At 61.8% G+C, this 27574-nt stretch overlaps 1 protein-coding gene across 4 annotated transcripts; it reads left to right on the top strand.

The window, feature by feature from the left end:
• The first annotated feature begins 441 nt into the window (after positions 1-441).
• Positions 442-27460, top strand: PEMT (phosphatidylethanolamine N-methyltransferase). 4 transcript variants are annotated; one of them, XM_085309398.1, is made up of 8 exons: positions 1307-1501; positions 1854-1961; positions 16907-17022; positions 20548-20693; positions 23224-23335; positions 25743-25817; positions 26436-26496; positions 26822-26907. In XM_085309398.1, exons 1-7 carry the CDS (start codon positions 1331-1333, stop codon positions 26488-26490), a joined length of 783 nt encoding a protein of 260 aa, XP_085165524.1. In that variant the 5' UTR covers positions 1307-1330; the 3' UTR covers positions 26491-26496; positions 26822-26907. The 4 variants fall into 4 exon arrangements, with proteins under 4 accessions (XP_085165525.1, XP_085165524.1, XP_085165523.1 ...); XM_085309397.1 differs by having other exon boundaries at positions 26819-26906; XM_085309399.1 differs by lacking the exons at positions 1307-1501; positions 16907-17022 and adding an exon at positions 442-527 and having other exon boundaries at positions 26819-27460.
• The last annotated feature ends 114 nt before the right edge of the window (positions 27461-27574 follow it).

Raw genomic sequence — 27574 nt, 5'->3', positions numbered from 1 at the left:
ACGGCAGCGGAGTTACCGCTGCTCCGCTCCGGGCCCGGGCAGGTTTAGCGCCCGTTGTCTGAGATGCGGGGGTCCGGGCCGCCCCTCGGGGTGACCGTCGAGGAAAGGCGGAGGGGAGCTCGCGCCTGCGGGCGACGGCGCTGGCCCCCGGCGCGGATGCGTGGGAAAAGTCCCCAGGAGTTCAGCGCCTCTCGAGCCTTTCGGGAGCTGCCCCGGACGCTCGCCCCCGGCCCGGGGCTGGCTGGCTCGCCGGCCCGGCTCTGGGCACCCCTTGCCTGCCCTGGGGTGCCCGTGGCCGAGCCCGCGGCTCCTCTGCCGGCTCCCGGGTGCAGTTATGTATTGCCCGCCGGGGAGGAGGGGGCAAAGTTGGATGTTCTGTGCTCGTTACGCAGTCGTCTCAGCTCCTTGCAGAGACAGCTCATCCTAATGGGCTCCCTTTTTATCCCTAAAAGCACGTCCTAGGCACAGGCCAATCTGCTTCCCGCTGGCAGCAGCAAATTTGGCCGTTCAGGAGGAAAAAAAAGAAGGTGAGTGCAATGTTAATGATGTTGCCAGCCGGGAGTTAGTAGGTCAAGAAGCTTTTGTTCAGCCCGTGCTGGCGGTGTGCTCAGCGCCGTACGCGCCGAGAGGAGAGAAGCCGTCCTGGTCCCCCGCGCGCCGCAATTGAAGCGAGACCGGACAGTTCGGCCCCGGCGCGAACAGCTTTGTGGGTGCCCGGGGCACGGCTCGCGGAGGGACGCCGGGCGCTGAAGGGAGGATTCCCCCTCCCTTCCCCGTTTGCCGGCGTTTTGCCCCAGAGCTGCTGCAAGCGCCTCGCCGCAGCGCGGGGGCCGAGCCCGGTGGGAATTTTGCTCCCGGACAGGCGAGGCGAAGCCGGTGCCTTYGCGAGAAGGGACCGCGCTGCTGCTCTGGGCAGCCCTCCCCGTCCCCTGGCACCCGAAGGCCTTGCAAACACAGCTGTGCTTGGGAAGCAGAAACCTTCCTCGTCTCGATGTTGTCTTGGTTTTGATTCAAGTGGGGGAAGGGCTTTGGCTGGGCTATTTTGTCTTTTGTTTTCAAAGTTTCTGGCAAAAAAAAAAAAAAGAAAAAACAAGCGTTGGCTGTTTTTCATCCAAATACCGCTGCAGGGAAAGGGGGCAGGGAGAGAGAAGCAGCGTGGGTTATTGCATGGAAAAAATGCTGACAATTTCAGGGAGCTGTCCTGGGAAAAATGCCTCTTTCTTCAAAGCAAAAAAAGGGGAAACAAATTTTAAGTTTTTTTCCCCTTTTGTTAAGTGAGATAGAAAAGTCTTTTGCAGCTTTTTACAGTGCAGACACGTCCCCCCGTGCCATGGGGTGGGTTTGSGTTGCTCTTACTTTAGGGAGGGAGAGTTGGAGGCTCATTGCTTGCCGCTTCTGTGAAGACGAGCGTCCCGGAGGCAGTGCTCCCGGGGACGCCGAGACCCTGCGAAACGGGGGTTTTCTGGGCCGGGGAAGCGTGCCGGGCTCGTGCAGCACCGCGGTGCGTGTCCTCGCAGCAGAGCCGCTGCTCTGCCCACCCTTGTAACCGCGCGCGGGCCACGGCCAAAAGCCCCACCGGCCGCCCAGGTTCTCCAGCGCTTCTGGGGTTTGCTGCCGGTGGGATGCGAGAGGCAGGTGGGGGGATGCCGGCTCGGAGGAGCCCCCGTCCCCTTTTTGGGCTTTGCATCCTCGGCAGAGCGGGGAGCTTTGCAGGCCGCCTTCTGGGGGCCGCTCCAGCGCTGGTGCAGCCTTGCAGCGCTGCTGGCGCGTTTGACTTCGGAAGCGTTCGGGTGCACGAGCCGGTGCCTCCGGCATCACCCGCAGCCCCGGTGACCCGCTCTTCCCCCCCCCAGGTGGACGTGAGAGCCATGGCRCGGCTGTTGGGCTACGTGGACGTGACGGACGCGGGCTTCGCTGCAGCCGTCCTCAGCATCGCCTTCAACCCGCTCTTCTGGAACGTGGTAAGAGCAGCCGGCACCCCGGCCGCCCCGCTGCTTTCCTCCCCCCTTTGCCAGCTGCCCCGGGCAGCTCYGGTTGCAAAGAGCCTCCCGCCTCGGCGAAACGCTCCTGACGGCGTCTCGCGCCCCGCGGGAGCTCCCCGGCCTCGCTGGGGGCGCGCTGGGAGCCGGGAACGGGGACCGCTCTGCTGCCCCGATGCGCGGGCTCGTCCCTCCTTGCAGGAGCAGCGAGCGCTGCAGAGCCGATGCGCGAGGCGGGGAGCCCGGGCCGGCAAAGGGGCAGGGTGACGCCTCCCTCGGGAGCGCTGCTGCGGTCCGGGGGCGCAACGCTCTCCTGGCAGCGCGCGTGGAAACGGGATGTCATCTCAGCACAGTTCCCCCCTCCCACCCCCGGTGCTTTCACCCAGTGGGAGTCTCCTTCAAAAGGCCCCTTTTTCTCGGCACGCTCCGAGTGCGGGGGCTCTTGAGATTGTCTCGCGTTGGGCTTTGGAAAAGCGAGGCTTTCTGAGCCGTGAGTCACTTCGGAAACCTCCGTCGGAGTGCTTTGTTGCAGCCTCCCTAATTTTTCATGCAATGCATTATTAAAACATCTCACGGTGTCTGAAATGCGAGCTAGAATATGCCACGTTATTTCGACTGCGGAGTCATCATTTAGCTAAAAGAATCAATGAACAAGAAGATTCAGGATGTGGTCTCGGGGGGAAGAGACCGGCTTCAGTGAGAAACTGTATAAAAGGGGAAGAAAAAAGTACTGTATTGGCGTCTGCTGCTACGCCTGTGACTCGTGGGATGCCCGCAGCTTGAGGAATAGCGTGGCTTTTTGGATTAAGMATTTGGCTGTGGTTAAAGGACAGGGAAAGCTGATGTAACAGCAGGAAGTTCRTTGCTCTAGGTTGCTCCTGTGCCCTGGCGGCCTCTGAAGAGCTTTGCCGTCGGCGGCAGGTGGCACTGCGAGCAAGACGTGCCGGGCTGCGCGGGCCGCACGGCCGTGCGAGCAGCCTGAGCGGTCCAAAGCTCTGCGGGGGTCAGCGTGCAGCTAGACATTTCCCCAGCTGCAAGGGGGCTGCGTGGGCCCCGTGCAGCTCCGGCTCCGTCGCTCCCGGCCTGCGGCTTGCACCGGGCACGGGTTGAGAGCTCCCGTGCCGAGGGACCGGCAGCCCCGGGCGAGCCGCGCTGTCCGGTGCATTTTAGCAGGAATGGCCCTGGCCATCCCTAGATATTCCCTAACCTGCTTCCTTTCCCTCCTCCGGTCCTTCCTTCCGTGTGACCAGTGTGCCCTGCCTGCCCCGTGCCACCAGCTTTTCCCTCTTTCTGTAAATCCCTGCGCAGCCTCCCTGTGTCTTGCGCTCTTTGATTTCCCTCCCAGCAGCTGTGCTCGTCTCTGCGTGCGAGCTGCCTTGCCCGGGCTTGCAAGCGCCTCGGTGCGGAGGCTCTGGATTTCCGTGCGGAGYCAGGAGCACCTCTCTGCGCTTAACGCCGAGCGCGGGGCACTGGTGAAAACGCCTCCTGCGCCCGAGACCCCCGACTCGGGGAGCAGGGGGGGCAACGGCGGGGGCGGCGCGTTGCTTCAGCTCGACGGCTTAATGTGTCCCCGCTTCCCTCCCCGCAGGCGAGCGCCGCGGGGGTGCCGCGAGCGCGTCCCTCCCCGGGACACCCCRTGTGTCCCCCCCGAGCCCGGCTCGGGGAGTCTCCTTCCCCCCGCCCCGCGCGGTGCCGGGCTCAGGTGGGACCGGAGCAGGCAGGCCGGTGGGAGGAATTTCCTGCCCATTGGTAACTATAGAAGATATTAAGGAACTGATAGGAGACAGACGTTTTAAACCCAGGAAAACCAATGTGCTGGCGCGTTAGAGAGCGCGCTGCCGCCCGGGGAGTTTCTGGGCTAGAATTTTTGGAGGTTTCTAACGCTGTCGCAGCAATAGAAGAGCGAGCGGCGTAACGGCGAGGCAGGTAGTCTGATGTCCACCAGCACGCAAGCGGCTTTCGAGCGGGSAGGACGTAACTCGTCAATCCTTCCCTTGATTGGAAACTCTTAAAAATTTACGACCGGCGTCACGGACCGATTTAGAAACGTCGCGTCTGCGACTGCCCGACGGGAGCTGCGCCTCCGGTGAACCCCGCAGACGCCCCGGCCTCCTGCAGGAGCTGCGYGTTTAGAGTGGAGGGACGGAGTGAGCGCAGCTTAGCGGGACTCGAGAGCAAATAGCCCCCACAGACCCCCAGCAGACCGGTGTGATTTCGGTCTTCGAGGTTGCAGCTTCTCCTGCTCTAGGCTGCTGCCAAGCGTTTAAGCGCCGYGAGGTTTTGATTAAGAAGTGGCTGCGCGGGCGCTTCGGCTCACAAAGCCTGCCTCCTGATGGATGTGTATCTCTTGGTTCGTTTATTTTTAATTTCCCTTCCTTGCCTCCTCCTTCGGAGGCTGGAGAAATCTGCCAAGTGGATGAGAAGCTCTCGGCGGGGTGGCGGGGGGGGAAGGAGGGTTGCAGACGCCGGCAGCCTGATTGCACCTACCTCTGACCACTTCTTGCTAAAGCCCGGGGAAGGTGGCGGGCCCCAGGCACCAAAATCCTCGGCGGGGGCCGCTGCACGCGGGTCGCCGCGCTCGGCACCGGGCAGTCGGTTGAGATCTCAAGGGCCGTGCTAGGAGCGGGCCGGGCTAAGTGGTGCGATGGTCTCTCCTGGCCTTAAAAGTCTGCAAATCTGCGAGTTTTGTGGGTTCTTGTGCAAATGGAGAGTGCAGCTGCTGGCGAAAGCGGGAGAACAGCCTTCAGCTGTCTTTCGCAAAGCGCTTTTAGATGCCGTTGTGGAGAACCCGGCGCAGCGACGAGGATTAGCTGCCTGTAACAGGTGCTAGATTAATAGCAGGGCTAAAAGCTGCGCCGTAAGGCAGTTGCCTGGAGAAAGCGTTATTTGCTGGGGTAAATCTGGGCTTGCGACAGAGCCTTGCATCCTTCCTTACATCTCTGGTTTTAAAATGTCACCAGCGGCTCTGATGCGTTTCATCCTTTGTGCCGGCGGCGAACGCACATTATTCGTAATTGGGCTCTCTAGCAGGCAGCAATAGCCGCTTTCGTTTCCTACGATACCTGCAAAAGAACAAGGGTTTGGGTTTTCTTTCCCCTTTCTCCCCTCTAAACAGAATTTACTGGCAATTTTATTCTGAGCGATGCTGTAACGCTTCCCACTAGGGCAGCGAGAGCTGCCGCGCGATGCTGTAACGCCCGTCGGGAGCCGTTTGGCATCGGTTGTCTGGGCTAACTCGTAACAAACGCCCCGGGATTTTGATTGCCATGAGTCGAATGTCCTTCTGGCCGAGCGTGTAACAGTGCACCTGCGTGGCTGCTAAATTTAGCGCCGCGGCGATCCGCATAACAGGCACCGAAACTGGGTCAGCTCCTGCAGCCGCCCGGCCGGCAGCCCCGGCACCCGGAGGAAGCGCCGCGGCCGGGGGCAGGGGAGGAAGCCGCCGGTGCGCCGAGCGCGGCAGGGTCTCAGCCCTCGGGGCGGCCGGGCCATCCCCGTGCGCGGGCGAGGGGGACGCCGGCTGCTCGCGGCGTGGATTTGGGTCTCGGCTAGGGCAAGGCGTTCGGTGAGGCCAGAATCTCTCCCCAACCTTGTATTCCCCTATGGCCCAGCYGACCCAGCGAGCAAACGCGTTTTCTGCGATGCAGAAAGCTTGTTTGGAAACCCAGTGTATTTGTTGTGCGTCCTGGACTTCTCGTATCTGCGGTCCAGAAATAACCTGCAGGCTGCCAGCAGCCCTGCTATGGTAAGTCAGCGCGTGCACAAAGGATGAAAAAATACATTTAGGGTAAGAGTCTTGTTTTCATATGCATCGGAGGGTTATTTATAGCCCTGGACGCAGGGAGAGGCCCTTTCCTCGCTGTCCTCCGCCTCCCCTGCCCTGCACGCTGCTGCCGAACGCTTTCTGCAGCTGACRAGGTGCTGCTCAAAGCCGCTCATCTATAAAATTGCAATTACATCCTGCAGGGCAAGGTGAAAACGCAACTGGAGGAGAAAAAGGAAGTGTTATCCTTCACCTAGACCGGGAGGTGGGAGAGACGCGGGGCTGAGGGCAGCGCAGGGGATTCGTGGGATCTGCCCGGCGCCGGGAGCGAGCGCCCGGGTGCCGACCCGAAGGCTCCCGCCAGCACCCYCGGCCCGGTTTGCCGTTCAGCGCCCTGATGGCCAGGCAGGACCCATGGGTGCAGGTGAGCTCCGCTTCGGCGGGCTCGTTGCTCTCCAAGGGCTTCTTGGGGAAGGAGAGCTCCGTTACCAGCCGGGGGAGCAGAGACACGGATCCCCCCAGAATAACTGCAGAGGGTTTACTGCGGTGTCGCTGCCGGAGACCTTGCTCCGAGGCGCTGAGAGCTCCTGCAGCCCCTCTCCGGTTCCCGCGGAGCAGCCCCTTCCCGAGCGGCCCCGCGGGCAGCTGCCCTTCCCTCCTCCGAGCGTGAGCCATTTCCTGAGTGCTAAAATTGGAAGTGGGAGCCACTGAAACAGAAAAATGCTCATTTCTCCCCCTTCCCCTTGACTGTAAAACGGCGATGTGAACACATTTTTCCTCATTTTCTCTGTTCCCCCCCCACCCCTTGGTGAGCTCCAAAGAGGCATTTATTTCCAGGTGCTCGAGCGGCGACAGCAAGCGGGCAGGAAAGCAGATGCAGCCCTCCTGTTCTCCTCCTGCTGTGCTCTGCTGCGTCCCCGGGACGGACGCAGCTGCAGATGGCCCTTGGCGGGAGCGTGCCGCGTCCCCGCTATCTCGGGCGCGAGGCGAGATAGCGCGGGAGCCTGCTCGCGGCAGCCTTGGCCGGGCGGCCGGGCGCCGCGGGGAGCGTCGTCTCCCCTAAAGCAGGCGGAGCGCCGCCGGCGCCCCCGCGTCCCCCGTTGTAAGGCGTCCTTGCAGAGCTTTCAAACCCCAACCCGCAGCCCCGGGAGAAACGCTACGGTCTTGGAAGCCGGTGGTGACGCGGGTGTCGGYGGAGGCCGTCGGCTGGGGATGCAGGCGGCGAGTCCCGGGCTCGCGCGCCCGCAGGTGCCTTCATCAAACCCTCCTGGCCTCGGGGTCGGTAGGAGGCAGGCGGACCGCAGCTCTTGCTTTGCCTCTGTGTCGTTGCAGTGACGAAGCTCTTCGATGCTTTACCCAGTTGGAAGTTTGGAAGTTTCTTGGGTTTTTTTTTTTTTTTCCTCCCTCCTTGCAAAATCTTTTTTGCTCCGTCTGCTCCGTCCCGCGGGCCGGGGGCGATGCAGCGTGGGCTCCTCGCACGGGTCGCGGCGCGTGAGCGGCTGCTTTGTCTCGCCGGAGGGTTTTCGCACATTCATTTTTGGTGCGATCCGTTTTGTACCCGTTGGAAGAAAAGCAGGCTGTGAGCAGCTAATACCCCCAAGTGGGTGAAATGGAGATGGGTTTTAGCAGTTTTCTCTGCGTTCTGCTTTGGGGGAAAGCCTGGCCGCCCGACGCCTTCGTCGCCTCTTTTGTTYGGCGCGAGGGTTGCTCGTTACCTGGTTTGTGCTTCTCTCACAGAAGGAGCTGCAAGTGTACCAGCTCCCCGCCGTAAAAGCACAAAAGCCGTTTGCAGGGAAGGAGAAAGTCCGTGCAGCTCCGATGACCCTTTAGAGTACTCCTTCTGCCTGTTTTCCTCCTCGCCTACCCTTTCTCCAGGACCAGGCTCTCCTGCCCGGCGCGGACGCGTGCTGWGCTTGCGCCCTTCCCCAGCGCGCTCCGTGCCCGGGCCACGTGCCTCCCCCGGCTCTCGCCTGCGGTGACTTTATTCGTAACCTGCAAGATCTTCCCACCAAGCCAGACACGAGGAAAATACTTTCCCCCCTCTTCCAGGAGCAGATATCTATCCAAGGGTCTTCCCTGAGGTGTTCCYTGCAAACAGGCGGTGGGTCGATCCTCCTCCCGTGGCCTGGAGGAACCRTCCTCATCCTCTTGGCCTGCGGGCAGACAAGCCTGGACCCCTTCCCTGTTGGCCGGAGCACGGGACAAGGCCTCCTCGCTCAGTGCCTCTGGCTCGAGCCTCTGCTTTGCTGCAGAAACTCCCTTTGGGGAAGTCAAAGTTGAGCTGCTTCCTCGCCAGCATTGCTGGGTGAAGTGTCCTTGTCCTTTCTGTGTTTTTTTCTACGCTATATAACATTTTTAACGACAAAGCATGCCTGTTAAGAGCCCTTTCCTGTTTATTTCTATCAGGACGTTGTTTTAATGACTGCAGAGTTACTCATTTGATTTCCAAGGCCGRAGAGCAGAAATGAATTAATCTCGTTTCACAACTTTCGTCTTGCAACCATTTTCCGGGGGGGGATCACCCTGTTGCGCCAGCCGGAGCGTTGCCTAACCCGCGCTTGGGGATCGTCGCTTTGCTCCCCACACCTGGCAGCGTCGGTCCCCGGGCGGGTGCCRCGGGCTTGTCGCGAGGGTCCTCGGTGGCAACGCGCGGGGACCTCCGGCCTGGCTCCAAAGCCCCGGCACAGCTCCGGGCTCTGCGGTGCTCCAGGTGTAGCGAACACCCCTTCACGCTCCTCCGGCAAAAACGAGAGGAGCAAAGGACCGTAAATGGACGTGGGCATCATGCGTGGAGCTTGCACACACTTCCCTTCGTGCTGAACTTCGAGGCTTCGGAGAGGGCAGGAGCTCCCTGGAGCACCCGTTTGGGTGATGACTAATTGCTTGCTTGACTTTGGGGTTATGTTTCTTGCACTGAACAAATAAGTAAGGGCACATGGTTGCACCTGGGGCCTCACATAAACGTCCCCAGAAACCCCATTTTTAACACCAACAAACCCCAAGGGGTTCGACTATTGTATTTAACCCTTCAGACTCTTATTGCTGGTTTTATTTTGCTCTGTAAATCGGTCTAGTTGGCAGCTCCGCATGCCCAGGATGACTTAGACTGGTCTTTGGAGCCCAGTAAAGTTTGAAGCGCTGGATAAAAAATTAAATGCATGCAGTTATTGCTACGTCCCCTTCCCAAAGAAGCGCAGAAAGACTTTCCCGCGCCGGCGTCCTGCTTGTTGTGCCGCCGGGTTTGAACATCTCATCCCCGGGGCCGGGAGAACAGGGCGCGCGACTCCCCGTCTTACATAAAGATCACGTTGTCCCTCGCTATTGTTGGCCGCTCGGACGACAGCAGCGCTATAGGCGCCGGTGTCCTCGGCTCCGTGGGAAATGTTCCCGAGGGTAGGTTAACACGGAACATGCAACACGATAGCTTGAACTTGAGCCGAACACCAAGAAAGCCGGCGGCCCTCGAGCCGGACTCTGCCCGTGCAACGGGTGCCTCTTTTCCAGCGAACTCGCACCACTCTGCGAAGGGGGATTAGGTTGCTATTGCATTTTGTGTTCTGCAAAGCTTATTTATTTTTTTCACCCCCCCCCAGCCCTTTCCCCCACCCTTGTCCCAGCCTTTGGGAGAGCGCGGAGCAAGTACACGCTGTCCAGGAGGACAAGTGTGTTAGGAGTCCTCGCTGGCAGGCTTATTCCGCGGAATTAAGCCCTAATTTCAGCAAAGGGCAGCAGGAGAGCGGCTACAGCTCTGGGAGAAGCTGTTCTGTGCGCTGTTTGCAAACAGAGAGGCSCTGGCCCAGCGCTGCAGGTCCTGGCCATCACGATATTACAGCCAACGAAGTCACTGTGCTTCTTTAGGATTAAGCACAAAATTCGCCGAGTGGTTTACARTTAAACCGCTCGTGTTTCCTCCCGCTGCGCTGCCGCTGGTCCTTGCGCTTGTTGTCCTGCTGGTTTTGGGGCAGGGCTTCAAAGCGTTCCTAATCAGCGCCCGTCTGCCCTTTCGGCAGCCCGCGACGTGCCGCCGGGCGCTGCCCCGCGGTGTTGGGGCGAGGGGTGCTGACGGCGAGGAACGCCGGGTAGCGCGTTACGGAGAGCGGGGCTCGGCGCGCCGGGGCGCGAGCTTGGCGGCCGGTTATTGCCAGCCCGGGTGGAAACGGCGTTTCTGTCTCTCTCGTCAGTCGCTGCCTAATGATTGTAATTTCCACTCGCTGAGAAACTCGGGCTCTAATGGACATCATTAGYGGATACATGAGACGCTACCAGAGCTGCGTTAGAGGCAGAGAGGAAGAAAATAACCCCTGCGTGGAGGCAATTTTATTATTTATTTGTAGCAATAGGAGTGATCCTGAATTAGTATCGGATTCGGCTGTGCGGCTAATGAGCTGAGCAGAGCTGGAATCCAAGGAAACTTATTAAGGAAAACAAACCGCGTGCGTGTCGAGATGCTTCTGCCGGCTGCCAGCCTTCCTCCCGGCCCCTCTCCCCTCCCCACCGCCCGTTCCTTCGGCGCGGTGGAAGAGCTCGAGCAGCTGATTTAATCTCTAAGGCCGCGGAGCCGAAGCGTTTCCACTCCCACGTGCCCCGTCTGCTTTAAGGATCGCCCTGCGGGAAACGCCGCGGCATCCTGGCCCGCTTTTCGGGCGGGCGCGGAGCGGGTCCTCGCCGGTCCGGCCTGTCGGGGACGCGGCGGCGGAGCCGGCGCCGCGGGAGCCCCCGAGCCCGTTCCGGAGCCGCCGCTCAAACGCGGGTCGTGCGGGAGCGGGAAAAGCCGCCGGAGTTATCCAGCGTCTCCCGCGTGGCGTTACAGGAGTCTCTGCAATGGATCGGAGACATCGAGAAACGTCAGAGTCTTCGGGTCACCTCCGTCCTCTCTCACCTGGGACCAGGGAAGAGCTGTCTCACTCCAGCAAGAGGTTTTTTTTTTTTTTTTTTTTACGTAGGACACATTTGCTGAAAAATTGTCCATTTTTATTCCAGCTAAAATAACTGTTTTTATCAGCCTCGTCTTACTTGCAACTGTGTTAGTGATTTCAAGTGCAGGTTCGCAGCAATAATTGGAAAGCTTTGAAAAGCCGGATGGATGCTTTGTACCAAAGATAGAAAGCTTTGTCCCTGCCTTTAAAACCCAACCCAAGACGCTGGAGCCTGCAGTGAATTTGGAGGGACTTGACCTCAGCGCCGTGGATCAGCTGTCGAAAGCAGAGCCCGATTTGGAAACAACGCAACAGAGTGGAGGCGATAAAATAGAAGGGAAGTCTTTAAAAAAATCTTAAAAAAAAGGAGCCACCTATAGAGCCCTTGCTGACGGTGTGGTGCAGCAAAGAGCCCGTCTTGATGTATCGCCGCCGGTTCAGACGTCGCCGTGCTTGAAACCGGGTCTTCGGGCGGACAGCCCGTGGGAGGAGAGCGCCCGCGCGCGCCGCGGGTCGGCTCCTCGCCCCGGCTCGGCTTTTTTAGTGCTTGCACAAGTGCGAGCAACGGGGGGAGGAGGAGAAGGGAAATTCAGGATCGGGCACGGGCGGGTTATCTAAAGCACTCGACGCTTTCGATTGCTTCCGGCCGACCGGCGAAGGTGCCCGCTGCAAGGCTTGCGCGAGCGAAAGCAAATGTGCTTCGACCGGGGAAGCGCCGTGAGCCTCAAGAAACGCGTGGAAATACCCGTTTACGGGGGTTTCCGCCTTGGTTCGGCGTGCAGAGCGCGGAACGCCGGAGAGGGGAGGAGGAAACCGTCCGAGATGCCACGGGACGACGCGCTCCGCCGTCCCGCAACGGGAGAGCTCTTCTGGCAGCAGCCAGCGTGTCCCCGCAGTAACCCCCGAACGCTCGCGCAAGCGCAGCCTGTGCCTTGCCCCGCTCCGTTAGGAAACCGTGCCGTCCGTCGCTGGATGGGAGCCGGGCCGGAGGGCCACCGGCCAGCAGAAGGCCTGTCCCGACCGTCCAGGCTGGTCTCCCGCGGCTGCGGCGCGGCACCCAGCCGCTTCTCGGGCCGGGGGAGCCAGGCGGAGGCGGCCCACGGGGAGAATTAATTAACGGAGCTCGTTCTGGGTTACTCAAAATCACCAACCTTCGGCTTCCAGCTCTTCTGACGTAAGTCACAGGCTCCCTGCCACGAGGAGAAACCGTTCAGATTTTGTGTTGGAAATTGCTGGCAAATAGGAGCCCATATTCCGTGTCGGATTTGTTTTTATTGAAGAGGAGGGGATCTGGCTCATGGAACATCGGCGGGCCCCGACCGCCGTGGTGTACTTTAAGCAGGGGCATGTTTTCATTGCGACCTGCTAATGAGATGGTACTTGGACAAATCACATAAACACTATTAGAGAAATGAAATTTTATTATCTAGCTGTTCATCATGAGTGGATTCAAGGTAAAGAGCCGTGCGGAAGTAATCTCGAGGGACCGCTCCGAGGTGAGGCGTACGCAGTCCTTACGAAACCCTTGCCTGTTTACCCGCCGGCTTGCTTTGCTCGCCCGCCTCCAGGCCGCTAGCGAGGTGCCCTGCGCCGTGCCGGTGCAACTGCTCTCCCTGCGAAGGGCTGCAGGATTTTATTCTTTTTAAGGCAAAATTCCTGCATAGTTTAGGCAGACTGGGGTTTCTGCAACGTTTCCACTCTCGAATCAGTGGATGCACTTCCCTGCCCGTGGCGACGTGCTCGGGCGGGCTCCCTTTGACCCCTCTCGTCTGCAGCGAGCCGCTCGGCGGAGAAGAGGCSCTAGAAGCAGCTTCGGCTTCAAGTCCTTCCTCTTGACCGTCTCCTTTCGGAGCGGGGCAGAGCCGGCGGCGAGGGCTGCGTCGCGCCGCGGAGGCACGCGCGGAGCGGCGATCCCGCGCCTGCCCAGCCCCGGCTCTTCGCGGGCCGGGGAGCAACGCGGTTTTGGAGAGAACCCCCCCGCTGCGCTTTTTGCTCGTTGCTCTGTTTCTCTGTTCTGAGCTTTTTTGCAGGCTTGGGGGCTTTTCGGACCTCCTGTTCCACCAAGAGAGCCCCCGAACCGGCGTTTCTGTCCTCTGCGAAACGATTCCCCAGCTGCGCGTGCAGCTGCTTGGCTCCAGCTGCTGCGCGCTGGCGAGAACAAGTAACGGCAACCGCGCGCCCGGAGCCCGCAGAAGGTGATGGAAAAGTCTTCCTGCAGCTAGATCTGTGTCCTCCTTTTGACGGTTGCAGATGTGACCCGTGTCAGCCTTTCTTCCGCGCTGGCAGCTGGTATTTCCAGCGGACGGACGGGGCCCGGCTCCGAGGCCGGACTGTCCCGGGCGCTGGGCAGAGCCGCCGGCCGCGCGCGGTGCCTGGCCCTTCCCACGGCTCTGCAGCGTTTTCATCGCACGGACTGGAAGCCGGTGCTCCGGTGCTTCGCCGAGCTGGCATCACTCTCTAAAAGGCTTTCGGGCTCCGTTACCATCTCAGGGCTTGCTGTGATCGAGCGCCTGTGAGCTGAGAAGCCTTCGGAGAAATAACTGGGTCCCTAGATCGGATAGTCCAGGGCCGCGGTGCCTCGCTCCGTGCGGGAAGGAGGCAGTTCAGCAAAGCGGAGCCGGCCGCGGCGTTGGCAGGAGGCTCCAGCCGGCTCGCCGGAGCGCCGGCGGGCAGGAGGGACGGTGGCACGTGGCCGCCCTCGGAGCCACCGCGCCTCGCTGGGGGAACGGGCACCGGCGGCGGGTGCAGGAGCGCGGCTGAGAACTGACGGCTCGTAGCACCTCGTGGCGGTAGGTGGGAGGATGCGTGAGCAAAACCGCACCCGCGAAACCCCGGGCGGATCAGCCCCGCTGGCTCGGCCGCCCTCGGCGTTGGCGCCACGAGCGGGGCTCGGGAGCCAGCAGCGAGGCTTCRGCCGTGGCGCCGGCTAATTGCTGCAGCGAGGCAAGGACTGTTTGAGCAGCTAATTAATTCCTCCTAATCAGCCCTCGATCTGTTGAAAACTGCATGGCATTATCTCCTCTGCTGCAACACCTTGATAATTCCTGCCCGCGCGGCCTTCGCCGAGAACATATTTAAATAAACTCAATAGAGATTTCAGACAGATAGCAACTATAATTACCAGCTTGTACAAATTAAACCGCGGTTTGTTCTGTTCTTTTTCTCCTGCCTTCGCTGCCCAGAGCTCCTGCTAATCGTGTTCCTGCTGCCAGCGGCACGCCGGTCCCCGGGGCGTTTCGGCACATGCCTTCGGAAAGCCCGTGCCGGCGAGCGGCGGGAGCAGTCCCGTGCTCCGGCTTCGTGCATGCACACTGGGCAGTGGCGTGTTTGGAAAAGGATAAAAAAATATATATTTATGTATCAGCCTTGCAGTCTGAAATACCACGTAGGGGAGATGGCAGGATGCTCCTCGGGCTCGTCCCTGCACAGTTCCCCCTCCCCGTCTCTCCCCAGCCAGGAAATCTAGAAGAGCAGCGCTTTTCCCCCCGGGAGCACGCGGACCTTCGCCTCGGAGCTCCCGGGGCTCCGCCGGCGCCGCGGCAGCGAGCGGTCTCGGCCCGAGGGTCGGGTGCCCGGCCGGCTGCGGCCGCGGGGACGGCCGGATCCGGCGGCTCCCGCGGGCAGAGGCGAGCGAGACCGGGCGCCGCCGGGACCGCGGCGAACGCGCGTTTGCGTTGCAGCCCGCTGTTATTTCCGCTCGGCGCCGCCTCTCCTTTGCCGCTCCCGGGGAGGGTTCGGGCGCCCGGGCATATCTATTTCCTCCCTGGCTTTTAGATAAAGCTTCGAGCAAGGTCGTTTTCTGGCGCCCGAGCAGCGACGGGCGGAGGAGAACGTCATTCCGCTTTACCAAGGGAATCGGAGAGGAAAAAAAAAAAGGTATTTTTCCCAGCGGAGGAACGATGCCGTTCGCCGCGGGTGAACCCGGGCTGGCGTCGCGTTTCCTGCTCTCTCTGGGGCGAGCGCCCGCGGCAGAGCCCTCCTGCTGCCTCGGGGCAGCCCTGGGCACGTGGCGATGGATTCCCACCAGCCCCTTTGGGCGACAGACCTGCTCCYGACCCTAATCAGAGATAAAAGGAGAAAGCACAAGCCCGTGTTCACCTGCCTTCCTCATCCCCCTTTGCAAATAACCTGGCTGAGGGAAACATCATGCTCCAGCTGAGCTTATGGCTTGGTCTGAGCCAAGGTTGGCCCCATCGTGGCCACAACCGCAGCCCGCTTGCGGCTGAACGAGGAGTTCGACGTCTCTCCTAATGCACACCATGGATAACCCTGGCCAAGGACCTTGCTGCCAGCAGTTTGCCCAGCGCAGAAGCGTCCCAGATCCGGGCACGCGTCCCTGCTCTGGGGCTCGTAGCGCAGAGCATCGCCCCGTGCTGCCCTGCGGGTGCGCGTTGGAGCGCCCGGCTGCGGCGCGCGGGACGTCCAGGACGCGGTTTCCCTCGGGGACGCGGGCGCTGCAGACCCCCCGGCTGAGCAAACGCCGGCCCGCGCCGGGGCTGCGGCGGCGCGAGGACGCAGACGGGCCCGGTCGCGTAGCGATGCAGAACGGCTCTCGGAGCGGAGCCGCTGGCGCGTCCCGTTTCGCTGCCCACCSCCGGGGCGAGCCAGGTGCAAACAGGCAGCGGCGCAAAATCGAGCGGAGGCTCTGTTTCCGAGCGGCGCTGGGCATGGCAACACGTGGCGCATTTGAAAGCCGGCTTCCTCGGACGGCAGGCAAAAAAGAAAAAAAAGATTTCCCTGAAAGAGACACTAAATATTAACGAGGGCACGTTGCCTGCCACGCGCGCAAAGCCGCAAAGAGCGTTTCCCGTTGATGCGCCGCTGAAATTGCTTTCGGAAGGGATGTTCGTGCCCCCCCACCCCCAGGAGACGAGCAAACGCCGACCGTCTCCGTCCCCGTCGCGGGCGGCCGCCGGGACGTCTCGCTGACGCCCGCGCGCGCGGGGGAACGGCTCGGGCGGTCGATCGTCGCCGCATTGCCTGGGGAGCGGCGCGGCGAGACGCCCCGCCGGGCGCGGGGGCCGGGAGCGTGGTTCAGGAACGAGCATTGGGGGAGATGTTAAAAAAAATGCATGTATTGCTTTCAGCCATCACCAGGTTTCCTAAAGTGAAAGCACAGAACTGGGAGTTTGGGGAAAACAGGCTCGAATTTCTTCTGTTTTGACCCTTGGGTAAGTGGTGAAACTTCTCGTTCGCTCCGTTTGCGAGCGGGGAGGAGAGGAGCGYGCCGGCGGCGGGAGCGCGGGCACCGAGATCGGTTTGCGTCCATCGCGTGATAAATAAATCAATCAGTCAAAACCAGATCGTCTCCTCGTTTTCTAAAAAAACGCAAAGCCGCCTGCTTAGCCAGGGGTCAAACGAGAGCTAATATTAGCCAGAAGTGCCTAAAATTAGGACATCCTGCCCCGCCGGGTTTGGCGGCCTCCGCGCGGGCGCCCGTCGGCCGCGAGGCTTTGCACCGCGCTCCCGGGAATCAGGGAATTGGTATAAATAACCGGCGTGCGGCTGCGTTTTCCCTCCCYGCCGTGACTCAGTCACCTGCGCGGTCACTTCTTTCGCTTTCCAGAGCTGGTGGCTCACCCTATATTTCTTTTTCCACTCGCRCGGCGCTCAGGCAGAAGCTCTCATTTTAGCAGCAGCATGACGCACGATGTTTTAAATTCAATTTAGAGTACGAACCATTTATACCAGCCAGGAAAAGGCATCGAAGCGGCGCTCTGCGTCGTGAGTGGATTTGTAATTTCAGAGCAATCGTTGCATAACTAATCRAATGGGCCCTGGGCGCGTGCGGTCGGCGCCCTGCTCGTCGGCGGTTCGCATCGCTTTCCGCAGCCCCCCTCTGCCCGCAGCGCTTCGCTTTTTGCCTCGGCCCGGGCGGAAAGCAAAGTCCCGGCTGGAGCCAAGGAAGCGGCACGCGCGCCGGGGCTCGGGGAGGGCGGGCTGCGGGAGCTCGCGCGGGGATGCTCCGTCGCCGGCGTGTGCTGCGCAGCTGCTCYGCTTCGCTTTAGGGCCCGATGCGGAGCACCTGGGCACGGGGCCGGCGGAGGGGATAAATGGAGCTGCCCGGGGTTTAAGCAGCCTGGGCACCGTGGTGGCTGCAGTGATGCTCCCTGCCTTGCTGGGTGCCTCTCCTCCAAACCGGCTCGTTTCCCCAAGGTTTTGCCTCGAGCCGTGCCGCGGCTGCAGCTGCTTCCTGGCGTCGTCCCGGCGCCTCCGCCCACTGCTTTGCTTTTCCGTCGTCTCCGCAGGTGGCCAGATGGGAGCACAGGACGCGAGCGCTGAGCCGAGCCTTCGGCTCGCCGCGGGCCGCCTGCTACTGCCTGGGCATCGTCATCCTGCTGCTGAACTGCGTGCGGAGCCACTGGTAAGGAGCCGCCGTGCAGGGGCGCGGGAGCGGGGGCCGGGGGCAGCCGCGTCGGGCAGAGCGAGCGCTCGGCGCCCGCCGAGCCGTGGGGCGTCCCGGCTCTGCTCTCGGCAGGCCCTTCCCCTGCCCCGCTCGCAGCCCCGGCGATGGGAAGGCTGTTTGCATGGGAGGGATCGCATGGAACAGCGTTTTTTCTCTATTTTTAATTTTTTCATAAAAATTAGAAAATAACAAAGTGCCGAGTTTCCCGTGCAGAAGAGCAGGGATTATCCGCACGCTTAGCAAGCAGCCTCTCTAAACTCTTATCTGCAATCTGTTTAAATGCTGCCTGTGCTGGCTCAGTGGTAGTGTGCGACTGATGCCCCGTGTGCCACGGGAATACGTCCTGTGACGTGCTGAGTGCAGCGAAGAGCTTTGCTGCGGAAGGTTTCCTCAGTGCCAGCAATTTATCTGTGATCTGATAGGTTTTTATCTGCAGCGCTGCTGGTAGGGGCAGGCGCTGAGTAAATTCCCAGATTCAATTATGTCGGGGTCAGAGCTAATGGGTTGTTTAGTGCTTTGGGTAATTTCCCAGGCACAGAGAGCTCAGGTTGGAATTTGCACGTGTATTTTCGGGTTTTGCCTTCCTAGAAGGGGCACTGGGACCTGCCCTTGCTGCTGCCCGTCGCGGGAACYGGTGCCCCAGAGGCAGCTCTGCCCCGAGTCCGGGCCCGAAGCTGGCCGCAAGGTCGACCCCGAGGGCTGGGGCGGCACCGCCTGCCCCTTGGCTTTGGAGGAGAGGCGCCGGCGGAGGGGACGCGTCACCTCCCGCGGAGCGTGCGCGAGCCGGCCGCGCTCGCCCCGACGGACCGCGGCTGCTGCGGGCTCCGCTTGCAACGTGCCGCTCGCTTTGCCCCGGCGTTTCAACGCGGCTGCGTTATTCCCTTGCCTTCCCTGGGCACTTGGGGGCCTTTTACGTGGGTGGGGGCTGCCAGGGCGTTACTGAGGAGCCCACGGGGTATCTCTTAGTTTTTTTAAACCCTGCTTCCTTTACTTTCTTTCTAAACTGCCTTTTTGAAAGACTCCAAGCCAAGGGAGGAGGGGAACCGAGAGCAAGCGGAAACTCAGTGAAACGGCTTGATGCCCGTGCCGAAAACGTGCAGGCAGCGGGGCCGCCCGTTCGCTTCGCCGCCTGCCCGCTGCCGGCGCCTTCCTCGCCCCGTGCCGTGCACAAGCTGTTTTGCGAGCGGGGCGGCTTGGAGGGAAGCGAAGGGCTATCGCGCCCTCGTTGGGCAATTAGACGCTYCCCAGCTCTGAGCTCCGTTATCAGCCTCGGCTCGTTTCTGAGAAGCAATCCAGAACGACCTGTGACCGGAGGGGACCTGCTCGGTCGGCTGCGTAAGACGAGCATCCTTAATTGCTTTGGTGCAATGCTTGTTTTCGCTGCAGCCCYGCTCTCCGCACGAGAAGCGGGGAGCTCCTATCACGGCGTCCCTTATCTGCAAAAACAATTTCTGAACTCTTGAACCGCCTGAACTACGCTTGCGGCCCTGGAGGTTTATGACTCTTATCCGTGGGACACGGGACGTGGCAACCTTTGCTGTCCTCCGAGTGCGCATCCGGTGCCGTGCTCTGCCGCGGCGGCCGAGCTGCCGGTTGCTTTCCCTGCCGCATGGCAGYGCCGCTGCCCTCCGAGCCGATCCGCGCTCCCCTTTGCAGCCCTCTCGCAGGAGGCTGCGCCGACGTGGATCGCGCTAAGCTTGCGGACTCGCYGCGTTCGAGGCGTCGGAGCGTTTCCCTGAGCCGCGAAGCAGCGTCCGCGTGCGCACCCTTACAGGGGAGCTTTGCCGACGGACCTCCAGAATCGCGGTTTTTTCCCTCTGTCGACGCRCGTGAAGTTGCAGCGGGGATGAGCCCGGCGGAAAGGGCGAGGGTGCGGCGCGCCGGCAGGGAAGCCGGAGGGCCGAGCATCCCGCGGGCTGCCACGGAGCCGTGGCCGCGCGGCGAGGCGGGCTCCCGAAGGGGCCGGCCCCCTCGCAGCCCGCGGCGAGGGGCCCCTCGCGCCCGCGGCCGGCGGACGGAGCCGCCGGCGAGGCTGCAGGCGGCTCCGGGCTGACCTAAATAGCGTGCAAACCGCAGCAGAGCGCCGCCGCTATCRGCGAAAGAAGCTGCGAAGATGATGACTGGGACAGCAATCGGCGGTATCGGCAGGGCAATTTTAAGGCTTTTGTTGTTGTTTTTAAATAAACAAGTTCTTCTGTTGCAGCCCGCTGGTGACGGCGCTTGCTGCCGGGAGCTCTTGGACGTTTTACCCCAGTTGCCTGCTTTGGCCGAGAGGAACAAAAAAGCCCGAAAGTGGAGCGAGGCCGCCGGCTCCCCGTGCCCCGCTTCCGTCCCAGCTTTCGGGGAYGGGCAGAGGGAGCCGCGACCCCGTTTCCTCGCCGGGGTCTCTGCGCTGCTCGGCGGGGGAAAGGGGTCGCGAAAYGCAGACGATGCGGTTCCCCAGGGGGGCCGAGCGCCTCGGCTCCCCCGGGAGCCGGGGAAGGTCGGAGCCTTGCTGGGTTTGCTACGTTTATTTACCAGKTCGAAAAGCCCCCGCGTGCATCATGCTCGATGCAAGCAGAGAGCGTGCTTAGGAAGGTATAAAACACTACTGGAGGGAGAGGTGGTCCGTTCCCTCCGCGCGAGCGCCTCCCTCTCCGGCTGGAAGCCGCGCGGCGGGGACGGAGCAGGGCGTGCGGCCGAGGGCGGCTCGGGCGGGACGACGGGATCGGCCGGGGCGCGGGGGAGGCTCCGCCGGAGCGAGGCGCGTCGCGAGCCGCTCGCCTGGCCCCCGGGCCGGCCCGCCGGCACGAACCAGGGCGGCCTCGAGGATGCGGGATAGGAGCTCGGCGGAGCGGAGAGCAGCCCCCGAGCGCTGCGCTCGCGCTGCACCCTCTCCGGCCAGGCGCCGGCTCGCTGCTGGTCTCCCGCCCCGGGAAACCATCCCTGGCTCTTTTTTCCCAGTTGCTCTGGGATGCCTTCCCAGCGCTGGTGTGCTGGGAAGAGCTTCCAGCCTCGCGAGGAGTCCAGCCCTCGGGGCGGCTCCCCGGAGCGTCGCCCGGGCGGTGCAGCAGCACGTGCTCGGCTCCCGAGCAAAGGGAGCTTCCCGGGAAGCTCCAGTGCGAGGGGCGAGGTGTAAATCAGTGCGCTGCTCCAGCCTTGCCCTCTGCAGCCCGTGGCGTTTATTGTGTGKTTTGCATCCTTGCCCCAGCCCAAAGGGAAGATGAAACGGCTCGCCCTGGGCACCTAAAAAACCCCRATGACAGAAAACGCAGTCAGAGTAAGCGCCAGAGAAAACAAAATTATCATCCAGGTCCCTAAACCTTAAGACTTAAATACCATTTTGGAATTTACTCGGGGCTCRTAGCTTGCCGTCCGGTCCCTGAGCMGGTCCGGGCGACAGGAGGGAGCCGCCGAGGCGTCCTCCGCCCGGGCAGCCCCGCGGCTCGCGGGGGCGGCGTTGAGGAGTCCTGCCGTTAACCGCCCTCCCCGTCTCTCCAACAGCTTCACGGAGGCCATGAAGAGCCAGCCGAAGCTGGAGGGCTTGGACTGCCGCTGGGGCTACGTCTTGGGCTTGGCCATCCTGGCCGTCGGGACCTTGTTTGTCATCTCCAGCTTCTTGGCTCTGGGCTTCGTCGGCACCTTCCTAGGTAAGGGCTGCCGGGACGCGTCCCCCCCGCCCCGGCGCTCTGCCCGGCTCCCCGGGGCGCGGAGCCAAGCGCGAGGCCGGACTAACGCAACAACACGCACGGCATTTGTAGCCTTATATATTATAATTTATGATGCAGCCTGGTGGTGAACCTGATGCCGACCGGGCTGGACCCCGGGCGAGCCGGTGCCCAGCCGGCTCGGGGCGCGGGGAGGGCGCGTGGCCACTGCCGCCGTCCCCGCAGGGACGTGCCGGAGACGGAGCTCCGCGCTGAGCCCCGGCCCGCTCGGCGCACGTGCYGAGGCAGGGGCTCGGTCGCTCTTCCCTCTGCAGCAAACCCGATGGGCCTCGACAGATGCTTTTATCTGCTGGTTTTTGGCAGGAAGCGTTTTCCGCTGTGCCTGCTTTCCCATTTGGAGAGGAATTCGATTAGYGCTGTTGACTTTAAAAACAAGCCGGTATGTGCGGAATTCGTAAAAATAAGAGATGGGAACAATAAATATCTAAGGAAAGGGGCAGCTCCCGCTGGCTGAAATAATCCCAGCCCCAGCTTTGACATGCGTTTAGCCTGCGCTTTTGSAAGTGCTTTACAAACCAAAGTCAATTAGCTCCCGCGGCGCCTCCAGGAAGCAGAGGGAGGTACTGTGCCCGCCTGGTTTTCAAGCGGAGTTGCAAAGAAACTGTTTGAGTTGGCCAAGATCCAGCAACCAGAAATAGAGCCCGGGACTCCTGCAGGGCAGGTTGGCGGGTCCCGGGGTGTCACGCAGGATGTTCTCCTGCTCGGGACGCCCCGGGACCCGCAGCTGCCTTGAGCAGCGTCCTGGAGGTGTGGGAGAAGCAGGGYGTCCCAGCAGGGACTGGACTTCGGACTCCGCACAGCGAAAGGCCACGTTTGTGGACAGGAACCAAGGTTGCACCCTCATCCACCTCCTCTCACCGCCTGAGCCCACGAGAGAGCCCATYGCGCCCGAGCTTTCGGGTCTTTCCGAAAGCCCTGATGCCAAACCGGGAGAGGTGCCAAGACCGGGCGCGGAGACGGCGCCCGGGCTGCCCGTCAGCTCCCTCCTGGGTAACGCGTTGGAGGCTCGCAGCGTCCCCTCGGCACGGGCGAAGCCGCTGCGTGCCACCCGTTTCCCGCGCGGCAGCGCTCGCCCCGGCCTCCGCTGGCAGCGGCTGTGCCCGTTCCCTTCATCCCTGGCAGCCCGACCTCCTCCTCCTCCGCTGCAGGAAGGTCCTGGCAGCTGCCCTGGGCAGTGCTTCAGAGCCTCTTGAGGYTGCACCTGCTGGAATATAAAAAAAATATTCCAGACCCGTTATTTTTATTTAACTGTGTGGATTCAGAGGCWGGGTTTGCATCTAGAAGAGCCGTGGCGGCTGGCACGGGGCTTTGCACGCGTTTCCACCGTGCGAGCACGGTTCCGGAGCGGAGCGGTCGGCCCCGGAGGCGGGGGCGGGCAGGGCRCGCTGGAGCGTTTTGGCACGCGGGACGGCGCGGGAACGGGCTGTGGCCCGGGCGGGGGGTGCTTCGTAGCAGAACCGCCTCGGAGGTGTCTTGCCAAGTAGTGCYGAGAACATGTAATACAAATACCAGGCAATTATCTCACTTAGTGGCCTGTAGTTAAAGCCCCAAAGCATGGTATAATTGGGCAGGCGCTGTTTACCCTTAGAAATAAATGCTTTTGCACCCTGTGAAGCCAAAGAAATTGCGCTACGATCCAGGTAATAATAATAACCTTGAATGCTTTGCGCTCCTGTAACGCCTTTTATCTGCATTTCCAAGCACTTTCTCAACGTTCATTAATCCTGGCCACCCCCGGCGACACGAGAAAGCCCGATGTTACGATCGGCGCGCAGGGAGGGACGGGGCAGGCTCGAGGTCGGGGAAGGGCTCGGGAGCAAAGCCGGCGCGCGGCTCCCCGGCCCGCCGGGCGGGCACGGTCCTGCCTCGCTCCGTTCTCCGGGCTCCGGCACCGCCGGCCCGGGGCGAGGTCTTGGCTGAGCGCGGTGCAGTCCTTCCCTGCTTATCCTGTGCTTTTCCAGGCTCCCTTTTGGGGTGTAGGGTGCAGAGATTGCTCCGCTCGCTCCGGGTGACGAGCGCCTGTTGTCACCCGCGTGCTGGCGACTGTGGGTTTYGTAGGCAGAGGCAGCTGCAAAAATATTCTGCAAACGTGAAATTCTGAGCGCAGCTCTGAGCTGCGGGAAGGGGCAGCACGGATGGAGGGCGTGCGGTGGTGGTCCAGGGGATAACCCTGAGCCCTGGGGGGGGTCTCAGTTAAACAGTTTTATTCCTATGCCCTTTTGCCCCTTGCTAAGGGGCTTCGAGGGGTCGGTGTTGGAGCGAGCGAGGCCGAAGCGGCCGGCAGCGCTCCGCGGCGCCGCGTGCCGATGAGCACCCATGAGCCCGTCCCGGAAAGGCCGACAGACCCGGAGCCACCCGCTCGCCGCTGCTTTGTCGGGGGGTGGCCCCGGCGGGGGCGTCCCCCCGGGAGCCTCCGCGCAGCCTAACGGGAAGCCTTCTGCTCGCCCCGCAGGCGACTACTTCGGCATCCTGATGGAGGCGAAGGTGACGAGCTTCCCCTTCAGCGTCCTGGACAACCCCATGTACTGGGGCAGCACCGCCGTCTACCTGGGCTGGGCCCTCATGTGAGTACTCCGGCTTCGCCTCTCCGGGCTGTTTTTATTCCGAGACACGTGCAAAACCTGCTGCTGCCGCAAAAGACTCGCGGCGTTCACTGCGGCAAAACGAGCGCCGGGGAGAGGAAACGCCGGCGGGCGATCCGCGGCCGAGCGGAGTCCTCGGCAGGCTCCGCGGGTGGAAAAATCCACAGCCGGGGCCAGACCCGCGCCGGGGGTCGCGCAGCAGGGGCGGCGCACCGATACCGGGGCTCGGCCCGGCCCCGTAACTACCGCCGAGCAAAACCAAAGCAAGCGGAGGCGCCTTGCCCCCGCTCCCGAAACGCTCCTCGGGTGGCACGGCGCAGCTCAACAGCCTGCTCGGGAGGGAACGAATAGGCTGTAACGTAGCAGCAAACGAGCAGTATACCCTGTATATTGTGTGTTGGGTTTAACGTGGCTTTATTTAATGCCACGTTTTGTTTATTTGCTCAGGAACACAAACCCTGGCTGCGTTATGCTGGACCCACAGAGCAACGTGGGCTTTTATCACTGGTTATTTTGCACAGGAGCTCCCAAGTGTGACCGCCTCCCTCCTGCTTAGGAGGGAAAATAAAGTCYGCCGCCGCTGCTGGGGCAAATCCCTGGGACGGAGCGGGAGGAATTTGCCCGTGAGCAGCCCGGGCATGCTCCGCGAAACCCTCCGCGCGGCGTTTTGGGCCGCTCCCCTTCCGTGGGGTCCCGGCTCCCGGGGCCCTGCCGTCGGAGGGGCCCGCAGCAGACCGCGTTTCCCCTCCCCTGGCCGCCCGTCGCGCTCCGTCCCGCGGCGTCGGAGCCCGGCGGGTGGATTCACTCCCGTCTCCCGGGGCGCATACCGCATAAAGTGAGCGAGCCTGGCGGTGCACCAGGCAGCCTGCCCTCGGACCGACGGCCAGCGCTGAAAGCATTRCTTGATGCAAAAACTTCTTTTTTTTTTTTTTTTTTTTTTTTAAAATCTTCCCCCTTCCAGGATATTACAAATATATCCCAGGCTCGACGCAGGGCTGCTGCGCAGCCAAAATAAACTTGTCCACAAAATACGCCGAAGGCGGCATTTTGACCCTGCTTGCGCACAGCGAGTAACAGGGCTTTTGGGGGAGTGGATTCCCCCGCGCCGTGCGTAAGGGGAGCGCGGGCCAGCCCTGCGCCTGCTCTCTGGCTCCGCGGTGATAAATGAAGTTTCTCCAAGTAACTTTGGATCTGGAAGGGCCGCGGAGAGGTTYGTACCCGCAGGTTGGTCGTGGCTACAAGCTGGTGCCCTCTGCGGGGGGCTGGAAGCCGGMGCTGCCCCTCGCCGTCCGAGGACGGCTCTGATCCCGCGGTCCACGGACRGAGCGATGCTCGCGGGCCCGCGAAGACAGCGGCCCGCCAAGGGGAGAGGAGGGGGGGCGGCAAGGAGCCGGGACCAGAAAACCTACCTGCTCGAACCCCYGTCCACCCTGCTGCAAAATGAGCCGTCGCCAGTAAGTAGGTCAAGCTTGTAAGAAGGAGAAAAAAAAAAAAGAAAACAATTTACCCAAATGCTTCTCGTTGTCCCGGTCAAGCATTCATCAGCTCCTGAAAGACAAATCAAGCATTAGTTGTGCAGGGATGGTTCTGCGTGTCTTYGGATGGGAAAAATGTTTTAAGTCATGGCAACAAGCTGTGTAAATCAGAGCTGGCACCGCAGCCAAATGACACAATTAGAGGTCTTGCTGTCAACAAACAATCATGCAAATTTGTTCTCCCTGATACGAATCAAGGAGGAGACATGACTAAGCATGTAATAGCGGGCGGCCGGGAGATGAAGAAGTTGCCTGATGTTTCCTAATGAGGAAGAAACTTATTGCAAAAGAGRAACAGTGGAAAGGTGAAGCTTCGCGCGCGGCTCTCCAGGAATCGGGGCGTCCCGGCGGCTGGCCGGTGTGACCCCCCCTCCGACCGGGGCGGTCCTCGCTCCGCGCGGGCTGCGAGATGTCTACCCCCCCCCCGCGTAGGCAGAGCGCGTGGAAGGGCCGTTCGGCAGGCGGGACGTGCAACTGCGGGTGAAGCCCTGCTCGCCGAAGGAAGGGGGGGGCTGGCGCCCGGGGACGGGTGCGCGGTGGCCCCACCGCCGAGCCTCGGCCGTCGCCGGCCCGGAGCCGCGGGCTCGGACGCGGCCGGGGGAGCGCGGGGGTCGTCGTCAAAGCAGAAGCTCTCCCGGCGGAGACGTGCGGGGATCTCGCTTAAAAGAAGCCACCGAGGTCGGCTGGGGAAGCAGCTCTGCCGAGTAACGTCTAAGCCAGCTAACGCGGAGCGCAGGACCCACCTCTCGAGCGGGAGCGCGCCCGCAGGGCCTCCAGCCTCTCCGTTCTCTCTCTGAACCGCGTCTTGCGTGAGCGCGCGTACTTACCTCTCCTTTCCTTCCCTTGCAAAACAGGCACGCAAGCCCAGCTGGCCTTTTGCTGACGGCTGTAGTGGCAATTTCCTACACAATTGCAATGCTGTACGAGGGGTGAGTAGCTCYGCGAAGCTGGAGAGCTTCTAATTATTGCTACCATCTTTGATTTCCCGAGGTTTCGGGGAACTGAAAAAGCGGGCATTTTTTTTCCTTTTTCCAATTAATTCAGTGGGGGCGAAGGAAAACATGTGACCGCGCTCTGGTCGTTTTGATAACGGGCAGATGCCACTTTAAAACTATCTGCCGAGTTCKAGGAAGGCTTTTGCGTGCGTTTGTTTCTATCGAAATGAGATTTCTCCCCTTCGGGGGGCCGCTTTGGCCAGGCGAGAGCAGCAGGGAGGCCGCTGGGGCTCGCCGCGTCCTCCGAAGAGACTCGGCGAGAAAGAGCTTGCGCCTCGCACCCCCTTCGCTGACGTTTTGCACCGCGATAGCCCCGCGGCCCTAGTCCGAGCGGCCCCGAGTCATTCCCAGAAGCAGCCGTTGCGTTGCCGACGGTGAAGGGGGTTTTGCAGTGACCGGAGAGGCGCCGGAGCCCGAGCCGGGGACGGCCGCGGCGCGGGGCCGCTCGTCCCGCCCGGCGCGGGGGGCACGGTTTCGGGAGGGGAGCAGAGAGCACTTGGTTACCTGCGGTTTGTCTTTGCTCCCCGCCCCGTTGCTGCCCCCGAACCGCAGCCCGTTCACGGAGGAGATCTACCGGCGGAAGCGGAAGGCAGCGGAGAGCGAATAGCGGCAGGTGGGTGCGCCGAGCCCTGGGCCGCTCCCCGCGGGAACCGCTGCTTTTCCCGGGGTTCGGCGCCCCCGGCCGCGGGAGCCGGGTCCCCAGCGGAGCCTCGGCTCTTTGCGAAGCGGAGCCTCGGCCGTGCTTTCCCGGTCCCCTCCTGCGGCAGGGCCTGCCCGGAGCGGCTCCTGGCCGCGGGGCGAGCGGGAAAGCCRCGGAGGTGGCCCGAGGGACGCCTCGCCGGGGCCTTCGGGCTGCTTTTTGCTGCCTGGTGGGGTCGTGAAGGAGGTGAAAAAGGCCACTTTTTTCTTTTTTTTTCCTCTTTTTTTCCGTGCAGCAGGGTCCCGTTCCGCCCCCGCGAGCTGGGATGTGAAGCACAGACGTCGGGACTCAGCTATTCCCAAAGATCCCGGTGCCAGAACCTGTTCCGGAGGGAAGATCGCAGGGGCGAGGCGGCAGGCCCGGGCTGGATGTCCAGAGCTGAACAGCCTTAGAACTGAACTGTAATTGCCAAAAAAAAAAAAAAAAAAAATCGAAAAAAAAGAAAAAAGAAAAAAACAATAAACCAAGCGTAAAGCCCCTGGGAGCGGGTGGCGGAAAGGGGGAGGCGGAGGAGGGGTCCCCGGGGCCGTCCCCGGTCGGGGGCCGGGGGCCGGGGCGGCCGGAGGAGCGGCGTCGAGCCGCGGCGTCCTCGCCGTCCCGGCGTTGCTCGCCTTCCCCTGCTTCAGAGCCCGTGCACGAGGATTTTTTTTTTTATTTTAATCGCCGCCTCCGCGGCCTTCCTCTTGAAGACCTGGGCGCAGCRTTTTATTTTTAGGTGAGTTTCCCCCTCCCCTTCGCAGCTGGGGTTCACAGGCGGAGGCTGAGCCCTCGCAACCCCCCGGCCGAAGAGCCCCCGCCTTGTGCAGATGGTTTACATCGGAGTTGCCAGTCCTGGCTCAAAGTCACTGATGTAAATAAATTTAGATAGGTAAAATCAGTATTTACAAAAGAGACAGTTGCTTGCTCGAGCCTGTGGAGCCAGCCCGCCTTCCCGGGCCCCCGTGAGCTTGGCACGTCGGGTCTGTTTGTAGCCTTGGGGGGAAAAAAAAAA

The sequence above is a fragment of the Rhea americana genome, unplaced genomic scaffold, assembly GCF_003343005.1.
Source record: "Rhea americana isolate MKP2758 unplaced genomic scaffold, rheAme1 scaffold_297, whole genome shotgun sequence".
NCBI lineage: Eukaryota > Metazoa > Chordata > Aves > Rheiformes > Rheidae > Rhea > Rhea americana.
The sequence above is the reverse complement of the archived record's forward strand: the minus strand, read 5'-3'. Positions and strand labels throughout refer to the sequence as shown.